The sequence below is a fragment of the Bubalus bubalis genome, chromosome 6 (genome assembly GCF_019923935.1).
Source record: "Bubalus bubalis isolate 160015118507 breed Murrah chromosome 6, NDDB_SH_1, whole genome shotgun sequence".
Classification (NCBI taxonomy): domain Eukaryota; kingdom Metazoa; phylum Chordata; class Mammalia; order Artiodactyla; family Bovidae; genus Bubalus; species Bubalus bubalis.
The window spans coordinates 12477457-12497487 of record NC_059162.1 but is presented as its reverse complement, the minus strand read 5'-3'; the positions used below and the strand labels follow the sequence as shown (position 1 = coordinate 12497487).

Genomic DNA, 20031 nt, shown 5'->3' with positions numbered 1-20031 from the left:
AATGATAACATTAAAGTTGGCAGAGAGACCAGGAAGTAGTAGAATATAGAAGGGCAAAAGAAAGTTTATTTCCCAGGAGGCGAGGTATCTTCTGAGCCTGAAAGAAAACCATTTGCTTTGTTACATAATGGAGCTAGAGCTGGGCTAGCGTTTTGGGTCACACAGGCCAAATGGAGAGGAATCCCTTTGCAATATAAACCACTCAAATTTTCTCTATGTTTTGGAAGTGGAAATCTACCCATATAAGACTGGTGGGTTGGGAAACCAGAAAGAAAATCTACTGGGGCTCTTTTGAACCACAGCCACTCTCCCTGGCCCCAGGAAATCAAAATTTCCACTCTCCAGAGCTGAAAGTCCACCCTCTTAGGACCCCAAAAAATCTTACCTAGAAGTCCAGGTCCAGTGCAAAAGGCTGAGCAAATAAAAAAGAAAGAAAAAGAGAAAGAAGTGAATGAGATCAAGTAGTCAATTGCAAAGGCTTTGTTCAAAAACACAACTCTCTAGAAAGTTTTGTTGAACTTTGTGATACAGAGAGGTAAATACACAGCCTCCAAAGTTAAACCTCGTTGAGACCTTTTCCTTCTCCTCCTTCTTCTCCTAGAATTACCAGGCTAAAAAAACACATGGAAACTAAGAGCCAAAAAGACCCATTCTACCATGCCTTATTAGACTTATCATGTTCCCTTTGCATCTGATGTTGGCTCTACCCCAGGCATGGATAGATTTGATTTTCAATTTTAATCTATTAGATTGATCGGTGATGACCACCTAAACTAGAAGTGTAGTGATGTAGTATCTGAGTCCAACAGGAAAACATGTTAGAGGTTTCTGGGAAGATGTGTTGGGGCCAGTGTGAGAGAAGCAAGAGAGACTCCATCTGGAAGCCTGTCATCCGTCTTAAAGACTGGATGTGAACTGGGACTGAACCCTGCCCAAGAGTGAGAAAACCGTTGCTAGTGCAAACCAGGTCTGCTGGAGACTTCCCTCCCTACAGATGACAAACGGAGATTGTAGTTGAGGTCAGGCTGCCCCGGTTAGATTAACCATGGAGATATCCTCCTTGATGTATAATCATTGCCCCCCCACCACCACCCTTAACCTTAATTGTTTGTTCTCCTAGCACCTATTTGTTGTAAAACTCAGTCATATACAACAAAGAGGTTGCTAACACGTAACCAGTCACATAGCTGGGGAAGGGGTGGGGGGGGGGGCCGGGGTTGCGGGGCCGGGGACGTATAAAACTGGGCCACTCAAAAACATCAGAGTCCTTGTTGGGAACTATTCCTCTTGGACCCACTGGCATAATAAACTGTACTCCACTGTCTTGAGTGTCCTCTGAGGTATGCTTTGCGACTCCGGATTCCACAACAGATGCACTGTTGGGGAAGATAAAGATGTCTTGAAAGGCATATGAAAACTTAACTTTTCTCAAACCTTGAGCTAACTAATGCATTTTTCTTATGCAAATGTTTTTCTTAAGCTATGTTAATGTATTTACCTTATTTACATTTCTTCAAGTCTGTTCACCGAAGACTCAGAACCCATAATGGCTCAACACATCAGTATATTTTACTCATGGAAGTGTTTCCCTTCTGATGTCTATGTCAGAAGCTTTCTCTATCTCTTTTATACTTTGATAAAACTTGATTACACAAAAAGCTCTGGCAACCCAGCCTCATCACTGGCCCCAGGTTGAATGCCTCTCCTCCAGAGGCCAAGAATCCCAGCATCATTCACAGTTCATAGCAGCAACCCTTCACATAGAGGAAAATGGCAGTATTTTTCTGTGTTCACTGACACTGCATTTAGACAATGGTCAGCAAACTTTTGTGTGAAAGGCCAAATAGCAAATATTTTAGGCTTCATGGGCTATACAGTCCTTGTTATAACCAATCAGCTCTGTCAATGCAACCACATACATGTAAATGAACAAGCCTGGCTGTGTTCTGATAAACCTTTATTTATGAATGATTAAATTTAGATTTCATGTCATTCTCATGTGTCACAAAATATTATGCTTCTGACTTTTCCCACAGTTTAAAAATGTAATATCCATTCTTAGTTTGCAGGCTGTAGTTTGCTGAACCTGGTTAAGAATGCAAAAAGCAGTTCTATGCTTATTTCCAAACTTCCAGGTTTAAGTATCAGCACATCTTTGAATGATCAGAGTTTCTTCCTACAAGATCTCTTTGTAATCAGACTCATCTACTCATTAGGCTCCATCCTAATGCAAACTTTGAGAGATGGTGAAGGACAGGGAAGTCTGACATGCTGCAGTCCAGGGGATCACAAAGAGACAGACACGACTTAGCTACTGAACAACAGCAAATGCTATAGAGAGAGTGCTATGACTATCAGTGGTCTCTGAAACCCAGTATTTTGACCTTCAAAACTCATCATCCCCCAATACCACCCCACCTTATAGGATCTTTCTGAAGAAGTTAGTATCATTGGACTTCCAGCCTAGAGCTTTTTAGGCAAATCCATGTATTTCATTGGCTTGTCCTGGAATATTTTCTTCCAAATATTTGCTTTGCAAATAATTGGTTGATAACAACATGACTCAAAAAGACTTTGCTGCAATTGCCTAAAACTCAAGGTTATATCATACATAACACTCTACAAGTCTAATAAAGAACAGAAAGCATGTATATATGCAAAGGAAACTGAATGTGAGGAGCCTGATAGGTGTGAAAGTGACCGAGCCCAAAGGTGACTTGAGAACTCTGTAGTGGGGTTGATCACCATGAGTATCACAGATCAGAAAGACTTCATGAAGGAGGTGCAACTGAAGATAAGCCTAAGAGATTCAATAGTAACTTCACAACAGGAGGTGGGGGGCTATCCGCTAGGTAACATAAGGGGTGTATGGGTGTTTAGGAATGTGACCAGCACTGTTCATAGAACACACAAATGCCCAACTGAGAGACTGGTAGGTTTCAGTGGTATACTGGATCATCAAGGAAATTAAAATGGATGTAACTGATTAGGGAAGGGATCTAGCAGGCTCTTTTATCTTGTGGAAAGGCTTGTGTTAGGAAACAAACCTCTGATGAACATAATATTGCTTCATAGATGAAAATGAGATTTCTGAGGGCTATGATAACTTTAAAATTCAGACAGCTAAGAAATCAAAGAGCAAAAATTGAAATCCAGATCTCTTTGATTCCAAAATCCCAAAATACTCTAAATTAAGCTGAGCAATAAGAAACTGGGAACAACTAGGGAAACACATGAAATACATTTGAGAGGAATCAATATGATCAATGAAAGGTGTTTGTCCTGCAGTTCTACTTCCTTTTCTTGCTGTTACCCATGGTCCATTTATTTGTCTTTTTATAAATAGTGCATTTAGGAAAATTTGTGTGAAAAAGCAATAGTATAAACTATTACTGAATAAATAGTGTGAATATAGGGAAATATAAAGTTTTCTGGTAATCAAGGTGGATTATAAATTGAGTATAGGTTCCGAGAAGGCAATGGCAACCCACTCCAGTACTCTTGCCTGGCAAATCCCATGGACGGAGGAGCCTGGTGGGCTGCAGTCCATGGGATCGCTAGGAGTAGGACACAACTGAGAGGCTTCACTTTTACTTTTCACTTTCATGCATTGGAGAAGGCAATGGCAAACCATTCCAGTGTTCTCGCCTGGAGAATCCCAGGGACGGGGGAGCCTGGTGGGCTGCCGACTATGGGGTCGCACAGAGTTGGACATGACTGAAGTGACTTAGCAGCAGCAGCAGCATAGATTAAGTGGCTTTGGGGAATTAGAATAATTACCAGATATAGAGAAAGGAGGAGTGTAGGGAGGAGCCTTTCCCTGAAAGATACCTAGATCTATACCAGATGGGCAGTTCCATAGTACTCTGAAGCCTGGACCCAAAGGAGCAGAAATACTCACCAAAGATCAAGAAGAAAAACAGAGCCATGTCCCAGATGGCTGAAGATAGTGAACTGAAATGTAAGGCTGGAAGGAGGCCCCACAACAGGAATATGCAGCTTTGGTTGCAAGTGTGCTGTGAAGAGGGAAGGAGGCAGGTCTTGTCTGCAGCAGAGGCTTCATCAGATGACTAGAAACCAATGGGCTCAGAGGTCAGGACTGATAGAGCTGGACTTGCTGAATTCAGCATGCCCAAGAGGAAGGGAGGTGGCCAGAATTGGCAGAAAGGTGATGAAAACAAAAGAAAACAAACAAAAAAAATCCGAAGCTGCTATGCTTTGGTTCTGCTGTAATCCCAGCTCCATTGAGCTCTGCTTTAGTCCCCTCACTATGTAAACAAGGAAAACAACTCCCATAAGGAAAGGCAAGTACCAAGAATAAGGGCCATTTCACATCAGAAGATCAAGCAATGCTTGATCCTCATGTATGGTTTGTGGGGGTTAATAAGCCAATTTCAATTCTTTCCTTCCAGATGGAAGTGATTTGAAAATATAGAGGCCAAAGATCATAGAACAATTCCAAAGTTGTTCTTGAAGTCACCATAATCCAGAGTCAGGATGGCAATCCAGAGTCAAGGTGCCAATCTTTGCAAATAGGGCTTGATTTATTTCTCTCAAACCAGCCTCTCCAGTGCTAACTAGAGGGCCTAGTACATGGATCTGCTCTTCTGTGTTTGTCCTGGATTATGCCCATCTTTGGAAACTGAATGGAAGCAGGTTCTTGTCATAACGAAATCAGGTTGTTCTTAAGTCTAAGATATGATGGACAGGGAGTTCCAGAAAAACACTTACTTCTGCTTCATTGACTACACTAAAACCTTTGCGTGGATCACAACAAACTGGAAAGTTCTGAAGTGCGAGTACCAGACCACCTTACCTGTCTCCTGAGAATCTTGCATGCAGGTCAAGAAGGAACAGTTAGTATAGGACAGGGGGGTATATTCAATATTTGTAATAATCCATAAGGGAAAAGAATCCGAAAATATATGTGTGCGTATAACTGGATAACTTTGCTATACAGTTGAGACTAACACACATTTTATTTATTTTTTTATTCTATTTTTTAATTTTATTTTATTTTTAAACTTTACAATATTGTATTGGTTTTGCCAAATATTGAAATGAATCTGCGACAGGTGTACATGTGTTCCCCATCCTGAACCCTCCTCCCTCCTCCCTCCCCATACCATCCCTCTGGGTCGTCCCAGTGCACCAGCCCCAAGCATCCAGTATCGTAACACAACATTTTAAATCAACTACACTTCAATAATAATAATAGTGAAAAGAAAAAACTAAACAGCCTCTTGATGAGGGTGAACAAAGAGAGTGAAAAAGCTGGCTTGAAATTCAACTTAAAAAAACTAATATCATAGCATCTGGCCCCATCACTTCATGACAAATAGATGGGGAAACAGTGACAGACTTTATTTTCTTGGGCACCCACTGTGGGTGGTGACTGAAGCCATGAAATTAAAAGACGCTTGCTCCTTGGAAGGAAGGTTATGACCAACCTAGACAGCATATTAAAAAGCAGAGACATTACTTTGCTGACAAAGGTCTGTCTGGTCAAGGCTATGGTTTTTCCAGTAGTCATGTATGGATGTGAGAGTTGGACTATAAAGAAAGCTGAGCACAGAAGAATTATTGCTTTTGAACTGTGGTGTTGGAGAAGACTCTTGAGAGTCCCTTAGACTGTAAGGAGATCCAACCAGTCCATCCTAAAGGAGATCAGTCCTGGGTGTTCATTTGAAGGTCTGATGTTGAAGCTGAAACTCCAATATTTTGGCCACCTGATGCAAAGAACTGGCTCATTTGAAAAGACCTTGATGCTGGGAAAGATTGAGGGCAGGAGGAGAACAGGATGAGATGGTTGGATGGCATCACCGACTCAATGGACATGAGTTTGGGTGGGCTCCGGGAGTTGGTGATGGACAGGGAGGCCTGGCATGCTGCAGCTCATGGGGTCGCAAAGAGTCAGACATGACTGAGCGGGTGAACTGAACTGAACTGAACTGTTCCTTGGAAGAAAAGCCGTGACAAACCTAGACAGCATATTGAAGAGTAGAGACATCACTTTGCCAACAAAGGTTCTTATAGTCAAAGCTATGGTTTTTCCAGTAGGCAAGTACAGATGTGAGAGTTGGACCATAAAGAAGTCCCAAAGAATTCATGCTTTAAAACTGTGGTGCTAGAGAAGACTCTTAACAGTCCCTTGGACTTCAAGAAGATCAAACCAATGCATCCTAAAGGAAACCAGTCCTGAATATTCATTGGAAGGACTGATGCTGAAGCTGAAACTCCAATACTTTGGCCACCTGATGTGAAGAACTGACTCATTGGAAAAGACCCTGATGCTGGGAAAGATTGAAGGCAGGAGAAGAGGATGACAGAGGATGAGATGGTTGGATGTCTTCACTGACTCAATGGACATGAGTTTGAGCAAGCTCCAGGAGTTGGTGATGGACAGGGAAACCTGGTGTGCTGCAATCCACGGGGCCCAGAGGGTCAGACACAACTGAGCAACTGAACTGAACTGAACTAATTGTAATAGCATGTAAATACAGCTATAAGAAAGGAAAGTATTAGAAACTTTGAGAACACAATTGAAGAAATGATCACCTTTACTTGGGCTAATAATAGACTTCACAGAAATGATGACAGTTGAACAGGAATTAAAAAATAAATAGAATGGAGAATCAGAATGAGAAAAGACTTTGTTGCACAAATGAAACAGCATTACCTGTTTAAGCAATAAGAACTACTATGGAATGACTGAATCACAGACTGTGTGGTGGTCAGATGTCAGGAGACACTGATGTTGAATTTTAAAAACACTAGATGATATAAAAGTATTAGTAGGACCCGGATGATGAAAAGTTATAAATAGCTTTGTAAATGCTTATTACTCACATTCTACCTTCTGCAGATTCTGAAATGATGCAGTAACAGACACAGAATTCAGAAAAGGCTCAGAATATTAGCTTTACTGTTAAGGAATCTACATTAGGTTGCAACTGGGATCCAAGACCCTATGCATTTATCTTTATCCTTCAGGAGTCACACCTGCCCTACTGATCACACATGAAGGAGAAAAGACTTCATATATCCTGAGGGCAGACAAATCCACCCGAGAGCTCAAGCTTCAAGACTGAGATATATTTCTCCCCAACTCACACAGAAAATTAAGTGAAAGAAAAGGAGAGAAAAATAAAGATGAAAGTTTTCTCCAGACTATTTTATTAACATTTTATTAACAGAGTCAAGAACATTAGGAAAGAAAAAGGAAGCTTTTTTGGCCTTGGCCAGAAAGAGCACTATGCTGACACACACACACACACACACACACAAAGAAAATGAAGGACCACATGCATTTTAGAGGGCTTCCCAGGTTGTGCTAGTGGTAAAGAACTCACCTGCCAATGCAAGAGACATAAGAGATGTAGGTTCAATCCCTGGGTTAGGAAGATCCCTGAAGGAGGGAGTGGCAACCCACTCCAGTATTCTTACCTGGAAAACCCCATGGGCAAAGGAACCTGGCAGGCTACAGTCCATTGAGTCCCAAAAAGTTGGACACCATTGAAGTGACTTAGCACAACACAGCAGCATGCATTTTGGAACATTCATTCTGACTGCATTGTAGAGGAGGAACTGGGATGGGGAATGTCTGGAGCCAGGAAGATTCATGAAGAAACCACTGCACCAGTCCAGAAAGTATAGAAGAGAGTCTAAACCAACAGGATGGTAAGGGGAGTCCAGGGGAGGGGATGGATATGAGAGAGAGTTAATTATAAAATCTACAAGAAGACTTTGCTCTTTGAGGAGCAAATGATCATTTAAGATGATTTTCAGACTTCTGAAAGGAAAAAATGTGACAGAGGTGAAAATAAAGATAAATATCAGCAATAGCAGGTAGAATCTAGACACTACATCTGCTAGTGTTTTGGGGGCGAAATGGAGGATGAGTTGCTTAACAGGAGCCAGAGAGGTTGGTTGGACAGGAAGCTTCTGAAAGTTGGTAAGGGTCTAATGTAATCACCTGAGAGGAAAGGGGGCCCTGGGTAAAGACAAGTATTGGACTGAAAGCTTGCATTTGTTAAGCGGCATCAATATGCCCTGCTGCAAGGTCCTTTCAAGCAGCAGTCAGAGGGTCGGTGAGAGATAATCAGCCTGCCTGATTCAGAGTTGGAGTTGTATAAGAAAAGAACACATGTATACCTGTGGCGGATTCATTTTGATATTTGGCAAAACTAATACAATTATGTAAAATTTAAAAATAAAATAAAATTAAAAAAAAAAAAGAAAAGTATGTTGGGAGTCTGACACAGTCTGGGAGTTTGAAATGAGGAAGCAACTCAAGTGGCCTTCAAGACTTAGATATCAGGAAATGGGCTGATAAAAAGTGAGAACAAAAATAAGTGGTAGGAGAGAGAATCTCACTAAGGAAGGCTGGGGAAAGGAAAATGTTAGAAAGTTCAAGGCATGGAAAGTTTTCAGAGATTTGGAGAGTGGTGTTTATGGTTTTAGAGGAGAAGCAGCTCCGGGCAATGACAAGTTTCAAGTCAGGAGACTGAAAGAGAGTGAAAGTAGAAGTTTCAGAAGCTGAGGAGTTTAGGGAATTGAGAAGGGATTATCAATGTGAGCTCTACCCAGCTAAGGGAGATGGAGTGGGATGCAGGGAGTGGTAAGCCTGTGTGGAAGTAGATAATTGTCTGGAGAACATCAGTATATAACAACATAAGAGTACAGAAGACTCTCTCTGAGTCCTCTAGTAAAGGATAAGCTACAAGTTCAGCTGATTTAGCATCAAGGTGTGGAGAAGGCAATTGCACCCCACTCCAGTACTCTCGCCTGGAAAATCCGATGGACGGAGGACCCTGGTGGGCTGCAGTCCATGGGGTCACTAAGAGTTGGACACGACTGAGTGACTTCACTTTCACTTTTCACTTTTATGCACTGGAGAAGGAAATGGCAACCCACTCCAGTGTTCTTGCCTGGAGAATCCCAGGGACGGGGGAGCCTGGTGGGCTGAGTCAGACACGACTGAAGCGACTTAGCAGCAGCAGCATCAAGGTGAAATCCCTCTGAAATATAACTGAGTCTGTCAATTATTAGTGGTCTCTATGAGAACAGGAAATCACCTGAGCTGTTGCCCAGGAATTCCCAATGTTTGACATGCAATAAATGATTGTTGACTCTGTGAATGAATAAATGATTATACTGGCAACCAAAGAAGATCAGTAAGCCTTTAGAATCATAAGAAACATCATCTCTTGTCCATCATGTCCAAGCTGTCTTACATGGGCTGGGAGACAGGGGCTTTAAGGCCTCTAAGAGAAAAGCCTGGCAGGAAATAAGTATTCTGTCTATCTGGGGTTAGTATTATGAAAAGACAATCTGAACAGCTAATAGGATACTAAGTCAATCAGGCACCCACAATCATAATAATGGGACAGGCTATTTTTCCAGGAAGACTCATTCCCATCACTTTTGCTGGGACAAGGTTTTTAACATGCACCTATCTTACACAGAATTACCTTTAGAGCTGGGTGGGACTGAACCCACAAGTAAGAGCCACTGTGGTCTGCTTCCTGGGTGAGAAAAGGTGAAGACTGACATTCTGAGATGGTTGTCAGAATGACTGGGGCTCTTTCAAGCTGCCTTTCTATAGTAAGGCAGGTCATATGATATTTTTTTTTTTTTTTTTGATCTAGAAAACAGGATCCTGGTAGGATTGGCTGCTCTTTCCTGTGTTTGTCTGTAAACACCTGTAAATATAATGACACCATTGATTCCTTCTGTTGCTCTCATTTGTTTACCTGTCTCCCTTCCCCATAGTGACCAGGATGAAGAGGAGCTCAGAATAAGGAAGATCCAGGACTTGGGACTCAGGGAACTTTAGCACAGTCTTCAGGTATTTAGAAGGAAATTATTTTACGGTATTCCTGAAGAGATAAAAAGACTTACATATGGACACTTCCTAAAAGCATTTATTTTCAACTCATCATGAGAAAAATCTGAAGACTAAGTTGTTTCAGAGGACCTATAATTGCAGGTGTTTTTTCATGTGGTATCTTAATAGATTCCATTACTTATGGTTAGATGATTATTATTAATTATTTTCTTGTCACCAAGTCTCAAAATTGCAAAAATATTCTAAAAACGGTCAGGAAAAAGATCCTAAGGCTTTCTTAAAATATCAGCAATGCCTCTGTCAGGCTGAGGGCCTGTGTGCATGCTAAGGGACAGGCAGGGCACCTGAGCTGTGGCCTCCCTCAGGACATGACAAAGTCTTAATGGCCTCTCATTCCCCAGTACCTGAAGTGAGAAATCCAAGAGAGAGGAGAATGGGTGATGGCAGCCAAAAGAGTAGAGTGCACAGGGAGGAAACCCAGTAAACTTGACTCTCCTGTGTGCATCCTTCCTGGCTGTCCATGTCCTGCTGGTAGAAGACTGGCCCTGGCTGTCCTTATGGCCTTGGTGTGCTGTCTGCCCAGAATACTTAAACCTGCTTTTCTGGACTTTTCTACAGCTCTACTTACAAACAGGCATTACAGCGTGAAGGCTAAGTGCTTGTGCTTTGGAGGGAAGCTAACCTTGTTACAATTCCAACTCAGTCACTTAATAGTCATATGACCTTAAACAAGTTACTTTGACCCTTTTGGGTAGTTCTGTTAAACAGTATTTATACCGTTTTTGCTAGAATGATCAATTTTCATTTCTGCCTTTTATTGAATAAATATTTAACTAGTTTAATCTTGCTTAATCCACTTTCATGTTCCTTTTTAAAATGGGAAATCAAAAATGACAGCAAAGCAAGTAGCTTATAGAGTGATTCCTCAGATAAGCCAGCTCATTTCTTAATGCCTTCATTAGTTTTTCTGTGCTCCAAAGTTGGCTGGACATCCCTGATCCTAAACCTAGTCCTTCTGAAAGACAGATATTCCCATGTTTAAAAAGCCCCTATTCTGGTAATGTAGGAATAAAAGGTCAGTATGTGACTCACTGGAAAAGACGCTGATGCTGGGAGGGATTGGGGGCAGGAGGAGAAGGGGACGACAGAGGATGAGATGGCTGGATGGCATCATCGACTCAATGGACATGAGTTTGAGTGAACTCTAGGAGTTGGTGATGGACAGGGAAGCCTGATGTGCTGTGATTCATGGGGTTGCAAAGAGTCGGACACGACTGAGCAACTGAACTGAACTGAACTGATGTGACCCATGAGAAGAGAGCAAGAGGAGATGTCTGATAAACCAGTCCCAGATTGGGAAGTTTCCCAGGGGTTACTGGATGTCACTGCACTATGCTGCCTCATTAAAATGCTTCAATAAAACAATAAATTTTTTAAGTATATAGAAATTGTAAATATCTATGCAGCCAACATCAGAGCACCTAAATACATAGTGTAAATATCAACAGATACAAAAGAAGGATTAGACAGAAAAACAATAATAGGAATTCCCCAGGAGTCCAGTGGTTAGCATTCTGCACTTCTACTGCAGAAGGCACAGGTCTGATCTGTGGGCAGGGATCTAAGATCCCCCATACAGCACAGCACAACCAATGATAATTAATAATAATAATAAACTTCAGTATCCCACTTTCAACTGTGGATAATCATCAATAAAGAAAAACAATATGGAAATATTGGATGAAACTACACATTCGACCAAATAAACCAAACCTAACAGAGGAAAAAAAAATATTTTCTTCTCAAGTGCATATAGATTGTTCTCCAGGATAGAACATATACTAGGACTTTAAAAACTGGAAAAAGAACAAATTAAGCCCAAAGTTAGTAGAAGGAAGTGAATAACAAAGATCAAGAAAAAAAAATCAATGAAATAGAGATTAGCAAGGTAATAGAAAAGATCAATGAAACTAAGAGCTAGCTTTATAAAAAGATTAACAAAACCTGACAAAACTTTAGCTAGACTAGGAAAAGAGAGGATTCAAGTAAATAAAAACACAAATTAAAGAGAAGACATTACAATTAATATCACAGAAATACTAAGGATCATAAGAAACTACTATGAACAATAGCATGACAATGGATTGGAGCTAGTGGTAAAGAACCTGCCGGCCAGTGCAGGTAGATGTGAGAGACGTGGGTTCCGTCCCTGGGTTAGGAAGATCCCCCAGAGTAAGGCCTGGGAACCCACGCTAGGATTCTTGCCTGGCGAATCCCATGGACAGAGGAGCCTGGCAGGCTGCAGTCCATAGGATTGCACAGAGTTGGACACGACTGAAGAGACTTAGTATGCATGCATGGATTAGGAAACCCAGAAGAAATGGATAAATTCCTGAAACACACAAGGTATAAAGACTGAATCGTGAAGAAACAGAAAACCTTAAAAAATCAACAGTGGAAAAGATTCAGTAATCAAAACTCCCCAAGAATAAAAATTGAGGACCAGATGGATTTATAGGAAAATGCTTCCAAACATTTAAGGATGAATTAATACCAATCCTCCCCAAACTCTTCCAAAAGATCAAAGAGGAAGGAACACTTTCAAATTCATTTTATAATACCAGCATGGAAGATCCCCTAGAGAAGGAAATGGTAACTCACTCCAGTACTCTTGCTGGAAAATCCCATGGACAGAGATGCCGGGTAGGCTACAGTCCATGGGGTCACAAAGAGTCTGACACAACTGAGTGACTTCACTTTACCCTTGGACTAGACAGACAAGGAAACTAAAAGAAAAGAAAATTACCAACCAATATCCCAGACACGACTGAGTACACAAGTACACACTTAACCCAGATAAACATAGATGCAAAAATCCTCAACAATATATACTAGCAAACAGAATTCAACAGCATATTAGAGGATCATAAACCACAATCAAGTGGAAGTTATTCTTGGGGTGCAAGATAGCACAGCATTACACAAATCAATAAATGTGATACAACTCAGAAACAAAATGACACAGGGACTTTGCTGGTGGTACAATGGCTAAGACTCTGTGTTCCCTGGACTTCCAGGGAATTCCCCATCATTTTCTTTCCTTTCTTTTTTTCTTTATTTGAGTTGATGACTACTTACTGATACCTAAAAGTGATTAGAGATTTTAGATGACGTCCTACAGATTTCTTTTAATGGTGAAAAGCAAAAAGATTCAATAAAGGGTAAGTTACTAAAAATAATAAAATTAATTTCTGAAAAAGAAGAAACCTAATAAACTGAACTTTAACAACTCAATAATGCTTTGTGAAGAGAGGTTCACTTTGGAATTAAGAAGAGATGAGTACTGTAAAATTGGGCATTGGGAGAACAAAGTTTGCGGCAGAGATGACTACTATCCAGGTTGTTGCTGTTCAGTCACTCAGTCATGTCCAACTCTTTGCAACTCCATGGACTGCAGCATGCCAGGCCTTGCTGTCCCTCACCATCTCCTAGAGCTTGCCCAAGTTCATGTCCATTGCATTGGTGATACCATCCAGCCATCTCAACCTCTGACACCCTCTTCTCCTTCTGCCCTCAATCTTTCCCAGCATCAGGGACTTTTCCAATGAGTTGGCTGTTTGCATCAGGTGACCAAAATAATGGTGACCAAAACACTATCCAGGTCACAGGGGAGAAAAGGACAGGGTACAAAGGGCATGCTGGTCATAATGTGACTGCGATTCAAAATGAAAACTCTGGTTTATACCAATGAATGTTTGTTTTGAAAACACAAATGGTCTGATATTGGGTACTTTACATTTCAATATCAGACATATGTGAAGGATAGATTAAGCTTTCATGCCACAACTCAGATGTGAAAGAATTTAAACTTTCTTTATCTTCATAACCAATCATATCTTAATTTTGAGTTCTGACCCTTGCTGATTCATAAGAAAAAATTTGTGTTTTATCTGCAAGTCAGTGTGGTTTGGTGAGAATAAGCCTACAGTGAACACTGTCTTCTCTATTGGATAACAGAAATTAGCAATAAGATTTACATGTTTCTGCAATTAAGCAAAGCAACTGGCTACTAGGGAAATCTTGGGAGAAATTTCTACCCAAAGAAATTCAATACATTTTCACCCCATTAGGGCATGATGTGACTTGTAGATCCAAGGGAGATAATGGAGATATTTTTGTCTCAGCTTGCAGCTGGTAACAAAGGGTAGTTGTTTTTGCCTCATTTGTATGGAAAACTGTACAAAGCCTCCCTGCTGCCTGCCTTTGGGTTATTCAGCAAACAATGGGGGTTCAGATCTGAAAAGTTTTATCCAATCTTGGAGGCTCTGATATTAACAACTGGAACTGCCAAAGTCCATTTAAGGCTCAAGTCTCACTCAAAGTGAAAATTATCAATGTATTAATAAGAACCACACCCAGGGCAGGATCCAACTGTGAACCCCCAGAAGACTGTTTTTAAGAACTGACCATGTACCCACCCACACCACAAGACTTCTTTCCCTTGGATCTTTTCCCCAGATGTTGTGCAACACTTGAACAATTCTATAAATTTGTGCAACACTTGGACAACTCTCCATAAATTTTTGCCACAGTGAAAGAAATATTAATGGAAATAACCTACAGCTGTGAAACTGTTTACCTTCAACTGGGACTTGAACCCACATGGCTGGAACTCGAACCTGGCCAAAACCCAGTTTGGGACTCTAACCCATGTGTCTGGGACTCAAAACTAGTGAAAACCCTGCTTGGGACTCTAATCCACATGGTTGGGACTCAAACCCAGCCAAAATCCACAGTACCCAGTTTGAGGACCTAATGAAGTTCAGGTTCTTAATGTCTCATTGCAGAAAGAATTCAGTGAGAGACAAAGTGATAGCTACTAAGTGGATTTTTTAGAGAGAAACACATTCCAAACACAGAGTTTAGGCCATCTCAGAGGGCAACTCTGGCAGCCCCAAAATGTGGTGTGGTTAGCTTTTATGGGCTGGGTAATTTCATAGACTAATGAGTGGGAGAATTATTCCAGCTATTTTGAGGAAGGGGTGGAGATCTCCAGAAGTTGGGCCACTGCCCACTTTTTGTCTTTTGATTGTGCTTTGGAACTGTCATGGCACCTCTGAATGTGTCATTTAGCTTGCTGATTGAGGATCAAGATCTAGTCTAAATTGATTCGTCTGCAATCTTGGACCCATTTGATTCTAATCCATTTATGTTGTATTCTTAGGCTATGTCATTCTTTCAAAAGTTGTACCCTGCCCCCTTACATCCTGTTTCAATCCCCACCTCAGAGATTTTACTCCCATATTATTATGGGAAGCAGAAGGAGGATGGTTCATTTTCTGTAATTGCTTCAAGGCTGAGTAGGGGCATTAACCCTGCCTGTCAGGGAGTAAAAATCTCTAATACCTGATCCAGGGGTCCCAAGGGCAGGGCAGCTCCTTGTTTTAATCCATATGGGCTGGAATCCCCACATAGCCATCATCTTGATGTGAAACTGTTGTAACTGTTTCCTTAGCCTTCTTATGAATCTTCTTGATGATAAAGCACTTTTTGAACCAGTGCCAGGGCACAAAAGTATCTATAAATGACAAAAGACTTAAAAGACATGGCTAATGTAATCAATAAAGATTGGTTACAATAATCAGAATTACAAATGATTATGTTTAACATAGCATACCAAATAATCCTATGGCTTCTCTCTTGACTTATTGACCTCCTATTTTTACCCCAATCTCCTTGGTATAGCAAGGCTGTGGCATTTCCTCTATCAAGTCTGGGACTATTAAAACTGCCTGTATTTTATATGTTGGTATTTGAGCTGCTTTCTTTGCTTCTTGGTCAGCTCAGCAATTTTTTTCAATTTAGACCTGGGAATCTGAGACTGATGTCCCCCATGGTGAACTACAGCTTTTTTTTTTTTTTTTTTTAAATAATCTTGTTTAGTAACCATTGGCTGGATACCTTTGACCAGACCTGGAACCTTGATATTACATATTCCAGGGTATACTGAGGTATATCTCAACTTCAAATTCAATCTGTCCCTTTCTGCTTTCTATAAAAACTATTTGGAAAGGAGGGTGGTTCCTTTGTCCCTCAAGAAACAGTGGCCTCTAACTTAGTTTAGAAATCTCTTCCCATTAAAGGGATGGGACAATCAGGCACAAACAGAAGCAAATGTAAAAACTGACCATTAGCATTGCACAAAATGGGCTCCAGAAAACTGTGCCCCTGTTTCTTTCTGACAACCCTATTACATATTCCTTATGATTGCTAAGGTTTCCAATCCTTTGGGTTTAGACTGAGAAGGCTGCACAAGTGTCTATAAGAAATTCTATCAAATGGCCAGCCACATCAATGATGGCTTGAGGCTGGACGTTAGTTATGTAGATAATATTTCTAGGCAGAGCCACTTTAAGCCTCAGGCCCCATTAGTCTTCTTTTGATTGCAAAACTATCGATGGCTAAGGGGCCCCCATTGCTCCCTGGCATCTGGGGTATTCCCTCTGCCAATGCCCTGGCTGTTTGCAAAGGACACATCAATCACAATCCTTCCTCCAGTGCCCCTTTTGTCCATACAGGATACACTGGCCTTGTACGGGTACCCATGGGCCTTGTGGTCTGCCAGGACCAGAGGGCAGCCTCCTAATTGGTGGTCTTTGAGGGACAAAGGCATTGCAATAATTTGGGTCTTTTGCATATTTCTCTGCATTCAGCCTTTTGGGCCATGTCCCTATTATTGAAAACCAAATACACCAATTGGAGCAAATCATTCATTGGACTTTGAGGCCCAGCAGTTGCTTTTTTATACCCTCTATTATGCAGTTAATCATATGATCCCATTGGACATCCCTTCCCAGCAAAGTCTTTTGCTTTGTCAGCTCATGTGTCTCATTGGACACCTCATTTCCAAGTGTTAGACAAGAGCCCACTCTTGGGTCCTGGAAGGGGTCCCCCTTCCTGCAACAGTTGCAGAGCCCTTAACAAATGCCAGACACTTTTCTAGGAGTTCTATATGAATTAATTCATATGGGTCATTTTATTACCCATTGATAAGCAACTTGGTGTAGTGACTAACAGACCTTAATTAGATGAAAGAATTTCAAACCTAAGGACCAAAGGGAAGATCATCTGAATATTGGAGCTGGAAGGAAACTTAGAAACCAAGAGGTCCAGGGGTTTTATCCTACTGTACAAAAAATGACCAAGTTTAGCCTTGTAGGTAAGAAAGCACTGTTGATATTTTGGAAGTAGGCAAAGAAAGAAGGGAAGAATAGAAGAGATTTTTGAGTCAGAGAGCTCTTCCCATGGCTTATACATTATTGTTTTACTTCTTTGAGGGGGGCCATATGGTGGCTTTGAGCCTATAAATAAACCATCCATTAAGGTCTCCTTCCTGGTCTAATTCAAGCTCCTTCTCTTCATATAGAAACTGAAAGCCATAGATGTGAAATAACAGTGGCAGGGGTCACACAGTGCAGCAACAGCAGAGTCACCAGTAGAACACTGGATCCTGATTTCTTCTAGCACATTGTGGTACCTGTTCCACACACCCTGTTACAGCACATAACTGAGGTGGGTCTTCCCCAGATTTGCAGGAACTGGCCCAAAGTAATGATCCTAACATGGAGGGAAAGTTCTGGGTCAGGGTGCACTTTTGTGTAGATTTGTCAGGTAGCGACCACAAATGCCCACTTTTGACTTTTCTCTGTGCATTAAAATCTTGCCTTTACACTGCTTCTTCTAAAGCCATATCAAGTTATTATGTTATAATCAAGTTATATCAAGCTATTATGTTAACATGTATGATCTTGAACAAGTTAGAGGATCTCTTTGGACCTTAGTTTTCTCATTAAAAAAAAAAAAATGATAACTAATACAAACAGCAAAGCTCTTGAAGCTTCTCTCTGCCAAGATCTGTTCACTTCTATCCTCCAGTCAAATCTCTCACATGAATGACCCATATGGGGTTCAGGGAACAAAATTCAAGTACTCTTTATTCCCACAGACTCTAAGAGACTAAGACCCAGAGAGTGGAACCCTCTCAATAGCTCCATTTAATCTGAATACCTGATTCAAATCATACAAAAATTCTCAGTAAACTAGAAATGAAAGAAAAGTTCCTTAAGCCAATAAACAATAACTTGGAAGAAGTACAGAAGGCTATTCTAACAGTCTACCCTCACCACTTATATTCTACATTGTACCATTGTCCTAGCCTTTGTGCAATATGACAAAAATGATAAAAGGCATGCACATTTTAAAGAATAAATCAGTAAAACTCTTGTTACTTTTTAACAACATGATTGTGTCCATAATAAACCTATGTAACCTATTAGAACTAACAATTTAGCAAAACTGGGGATTCAAGGTCAAAATACAAAGTCAGTTGCTCTTCAATATACTGGGAACCAAAAAACAGAAAATAAAATTTCACAGAGTGGTTAGGTCCAGTGGTTAGAACTCAGCACTTCACCACTGTGGGTCCAGGTTCAATGCCTGGTCACGGAACTAAGATCCCACAAGTGGCTCAGCACAACAAAAAGGAAAAAGAAAATTTTTTTAACAACACCATTTACAATAACATCAAAATACATTAAGTACCTAGTAAATGATCTAATGAAATACATACATCATACATACAATACCTGTATACCAAAAGCTACAGAGTATTGCTAAGAGAAATTAAAGACTAAGAAATAGAATTAGAAAGTAGACGTGTAGGCTTAACACTGTTAAGATGTCTATTCTCCATAAAGAAATAAAAACGAGATATGTCACACTTCTAAACAGAAAATACAGTCTGTCCAACTTCTGAAAGAAAACTCAGGAAAATATCTTCATGATCTAAGATCTGCTAAGAGACTTCTTAGTACCTAGACTTATGAAGAATTTTTACAAAAAAATTAAAATGAGCAATCCAATTAAAACTGAGCAAAATCTTTGAGCATGCTTTGACAAAAGAAAATATACAAATGATCAATATAGACATGAAAATATGCTTAAGACTATTCGTTAATCATCTAGTAAACTCAGACCACAGTAAAGTGCATAATGAAATGCTTATCAGAATGCTCATAGTTTTTAAAAACTGATAACATTAAATGGTGGTAAGGATGTGAAGCAACTGAGACTCGCACACATTGCTAGTGATAGTATAAACTGGTGTAATCACTTCAAAGGACTGTTCAGCAGTTTCTAAATTTAAAAACACATCTACCTGGTGATCCAGAATTTACATTCCTAGATATTTCTTCTATATTCCATAAAAATATATGTCCTCAAAAAGACTTGTACAAGAATGTTTTTAGTGACCTATTCATAATAGCCAAAAACTAGAAACAACCCAAATGTTTGTCAATAGGATGAAGAAATAAATTATGATATGTTCATATAGTAGTAAAACACTAAGCAATTAAAACACACAGTGTAGTAATATAGGCAAAATTTATTCATTTATTCTCAAAAATATTGTGTCAATTTTTTTTAAAAAAGAACAAAAGAGGAGATAATGTATGATTCTATTTGTATGATATCCAGTATCAGGCAAAAGTAATTAGAAGTGGTAAATCAGAAAGAGATTGGTTTAAGGTAGGCATTGCACACTGATCAGAAAGTGATTTATGGGGACTTCTTGGGGTGATGGATATGTTCTATGTTGGAGGGGAGATAATAATTAAGTAAATACAGTTGTCAAAATACATCAAACTGAACATTCAAAATCTGTTCATCTTATTCTTTTCTAATAAGACTTCAATCTAAAGAAGTTTTTGTAGGTGCTCATCTCTAAAACCGAACTGTGTTGATGTATAAATGTCACTAATTACAAGATAAATAATCAAATACATGAGAATTTAGTACGTGGTAATAAGGTAATATTAATGGGGGAAAGAAGGATTGCTCAATTAATCAGACTGGAAAATTTTGTGGAGACCTGGAAAGAATAAAATTGGGTCTAAACAGGGTAGGGGGAGCAACAAATATTGAGAGACAATTTAAAAAATAAAAACATCTGTGTCACTCAGCTTTACTCATATTAGGGAAAATGTGAATTAAAATACACTGAAATACTACCAGATTTGCAAAGATAATACTGTTTTGCTAAGGCTGTGGGAGGAAAGAGTATTTCCATACATTGTAACAACTCCATTGATGATATTCTAGTATTCCTTTTATTTTGTCCT

At 40.1% G+C, this 20031-nt stretch overlaps 1 protein-coding gene across 4 annotated transcripts in view; it reads right to left on the bottom strand.

Moving 5' to 3' along the window:
- Positions 1 to 4091, bottom strand: part of CD5L (CD5 molecule like) — a 45044-nt gene extending 40953 nt beyond the window's left edge. For 2 of the 4 annotated variants that reach the window (XM_025287579.2, XM_025287581.2), the window contains exons 1-2: positions 3902 to 4090; positions 386 to 412 (exon numbers count right to left, since the gene is read on the bottom strand). In XM_025287579.2, coding sequence (XP_025143364.2) covers positions 386 to 412; positions 3902 to 3929 — 55 coding nt within the window. In that variant the 5' untranslated portion in view covers positions 3930 to 4090. Of the gene's footprint in view, positions 1 to 385; positions 413 to 3901 lie in introns of all 4 variants that reach the window. The other 2 variants (XM_044944172.1, XM_044944171.1) reach the window with 2 other exon arrangements.
- Positions 4092 to 20031: the final 15940 nt, after the last annotated feature.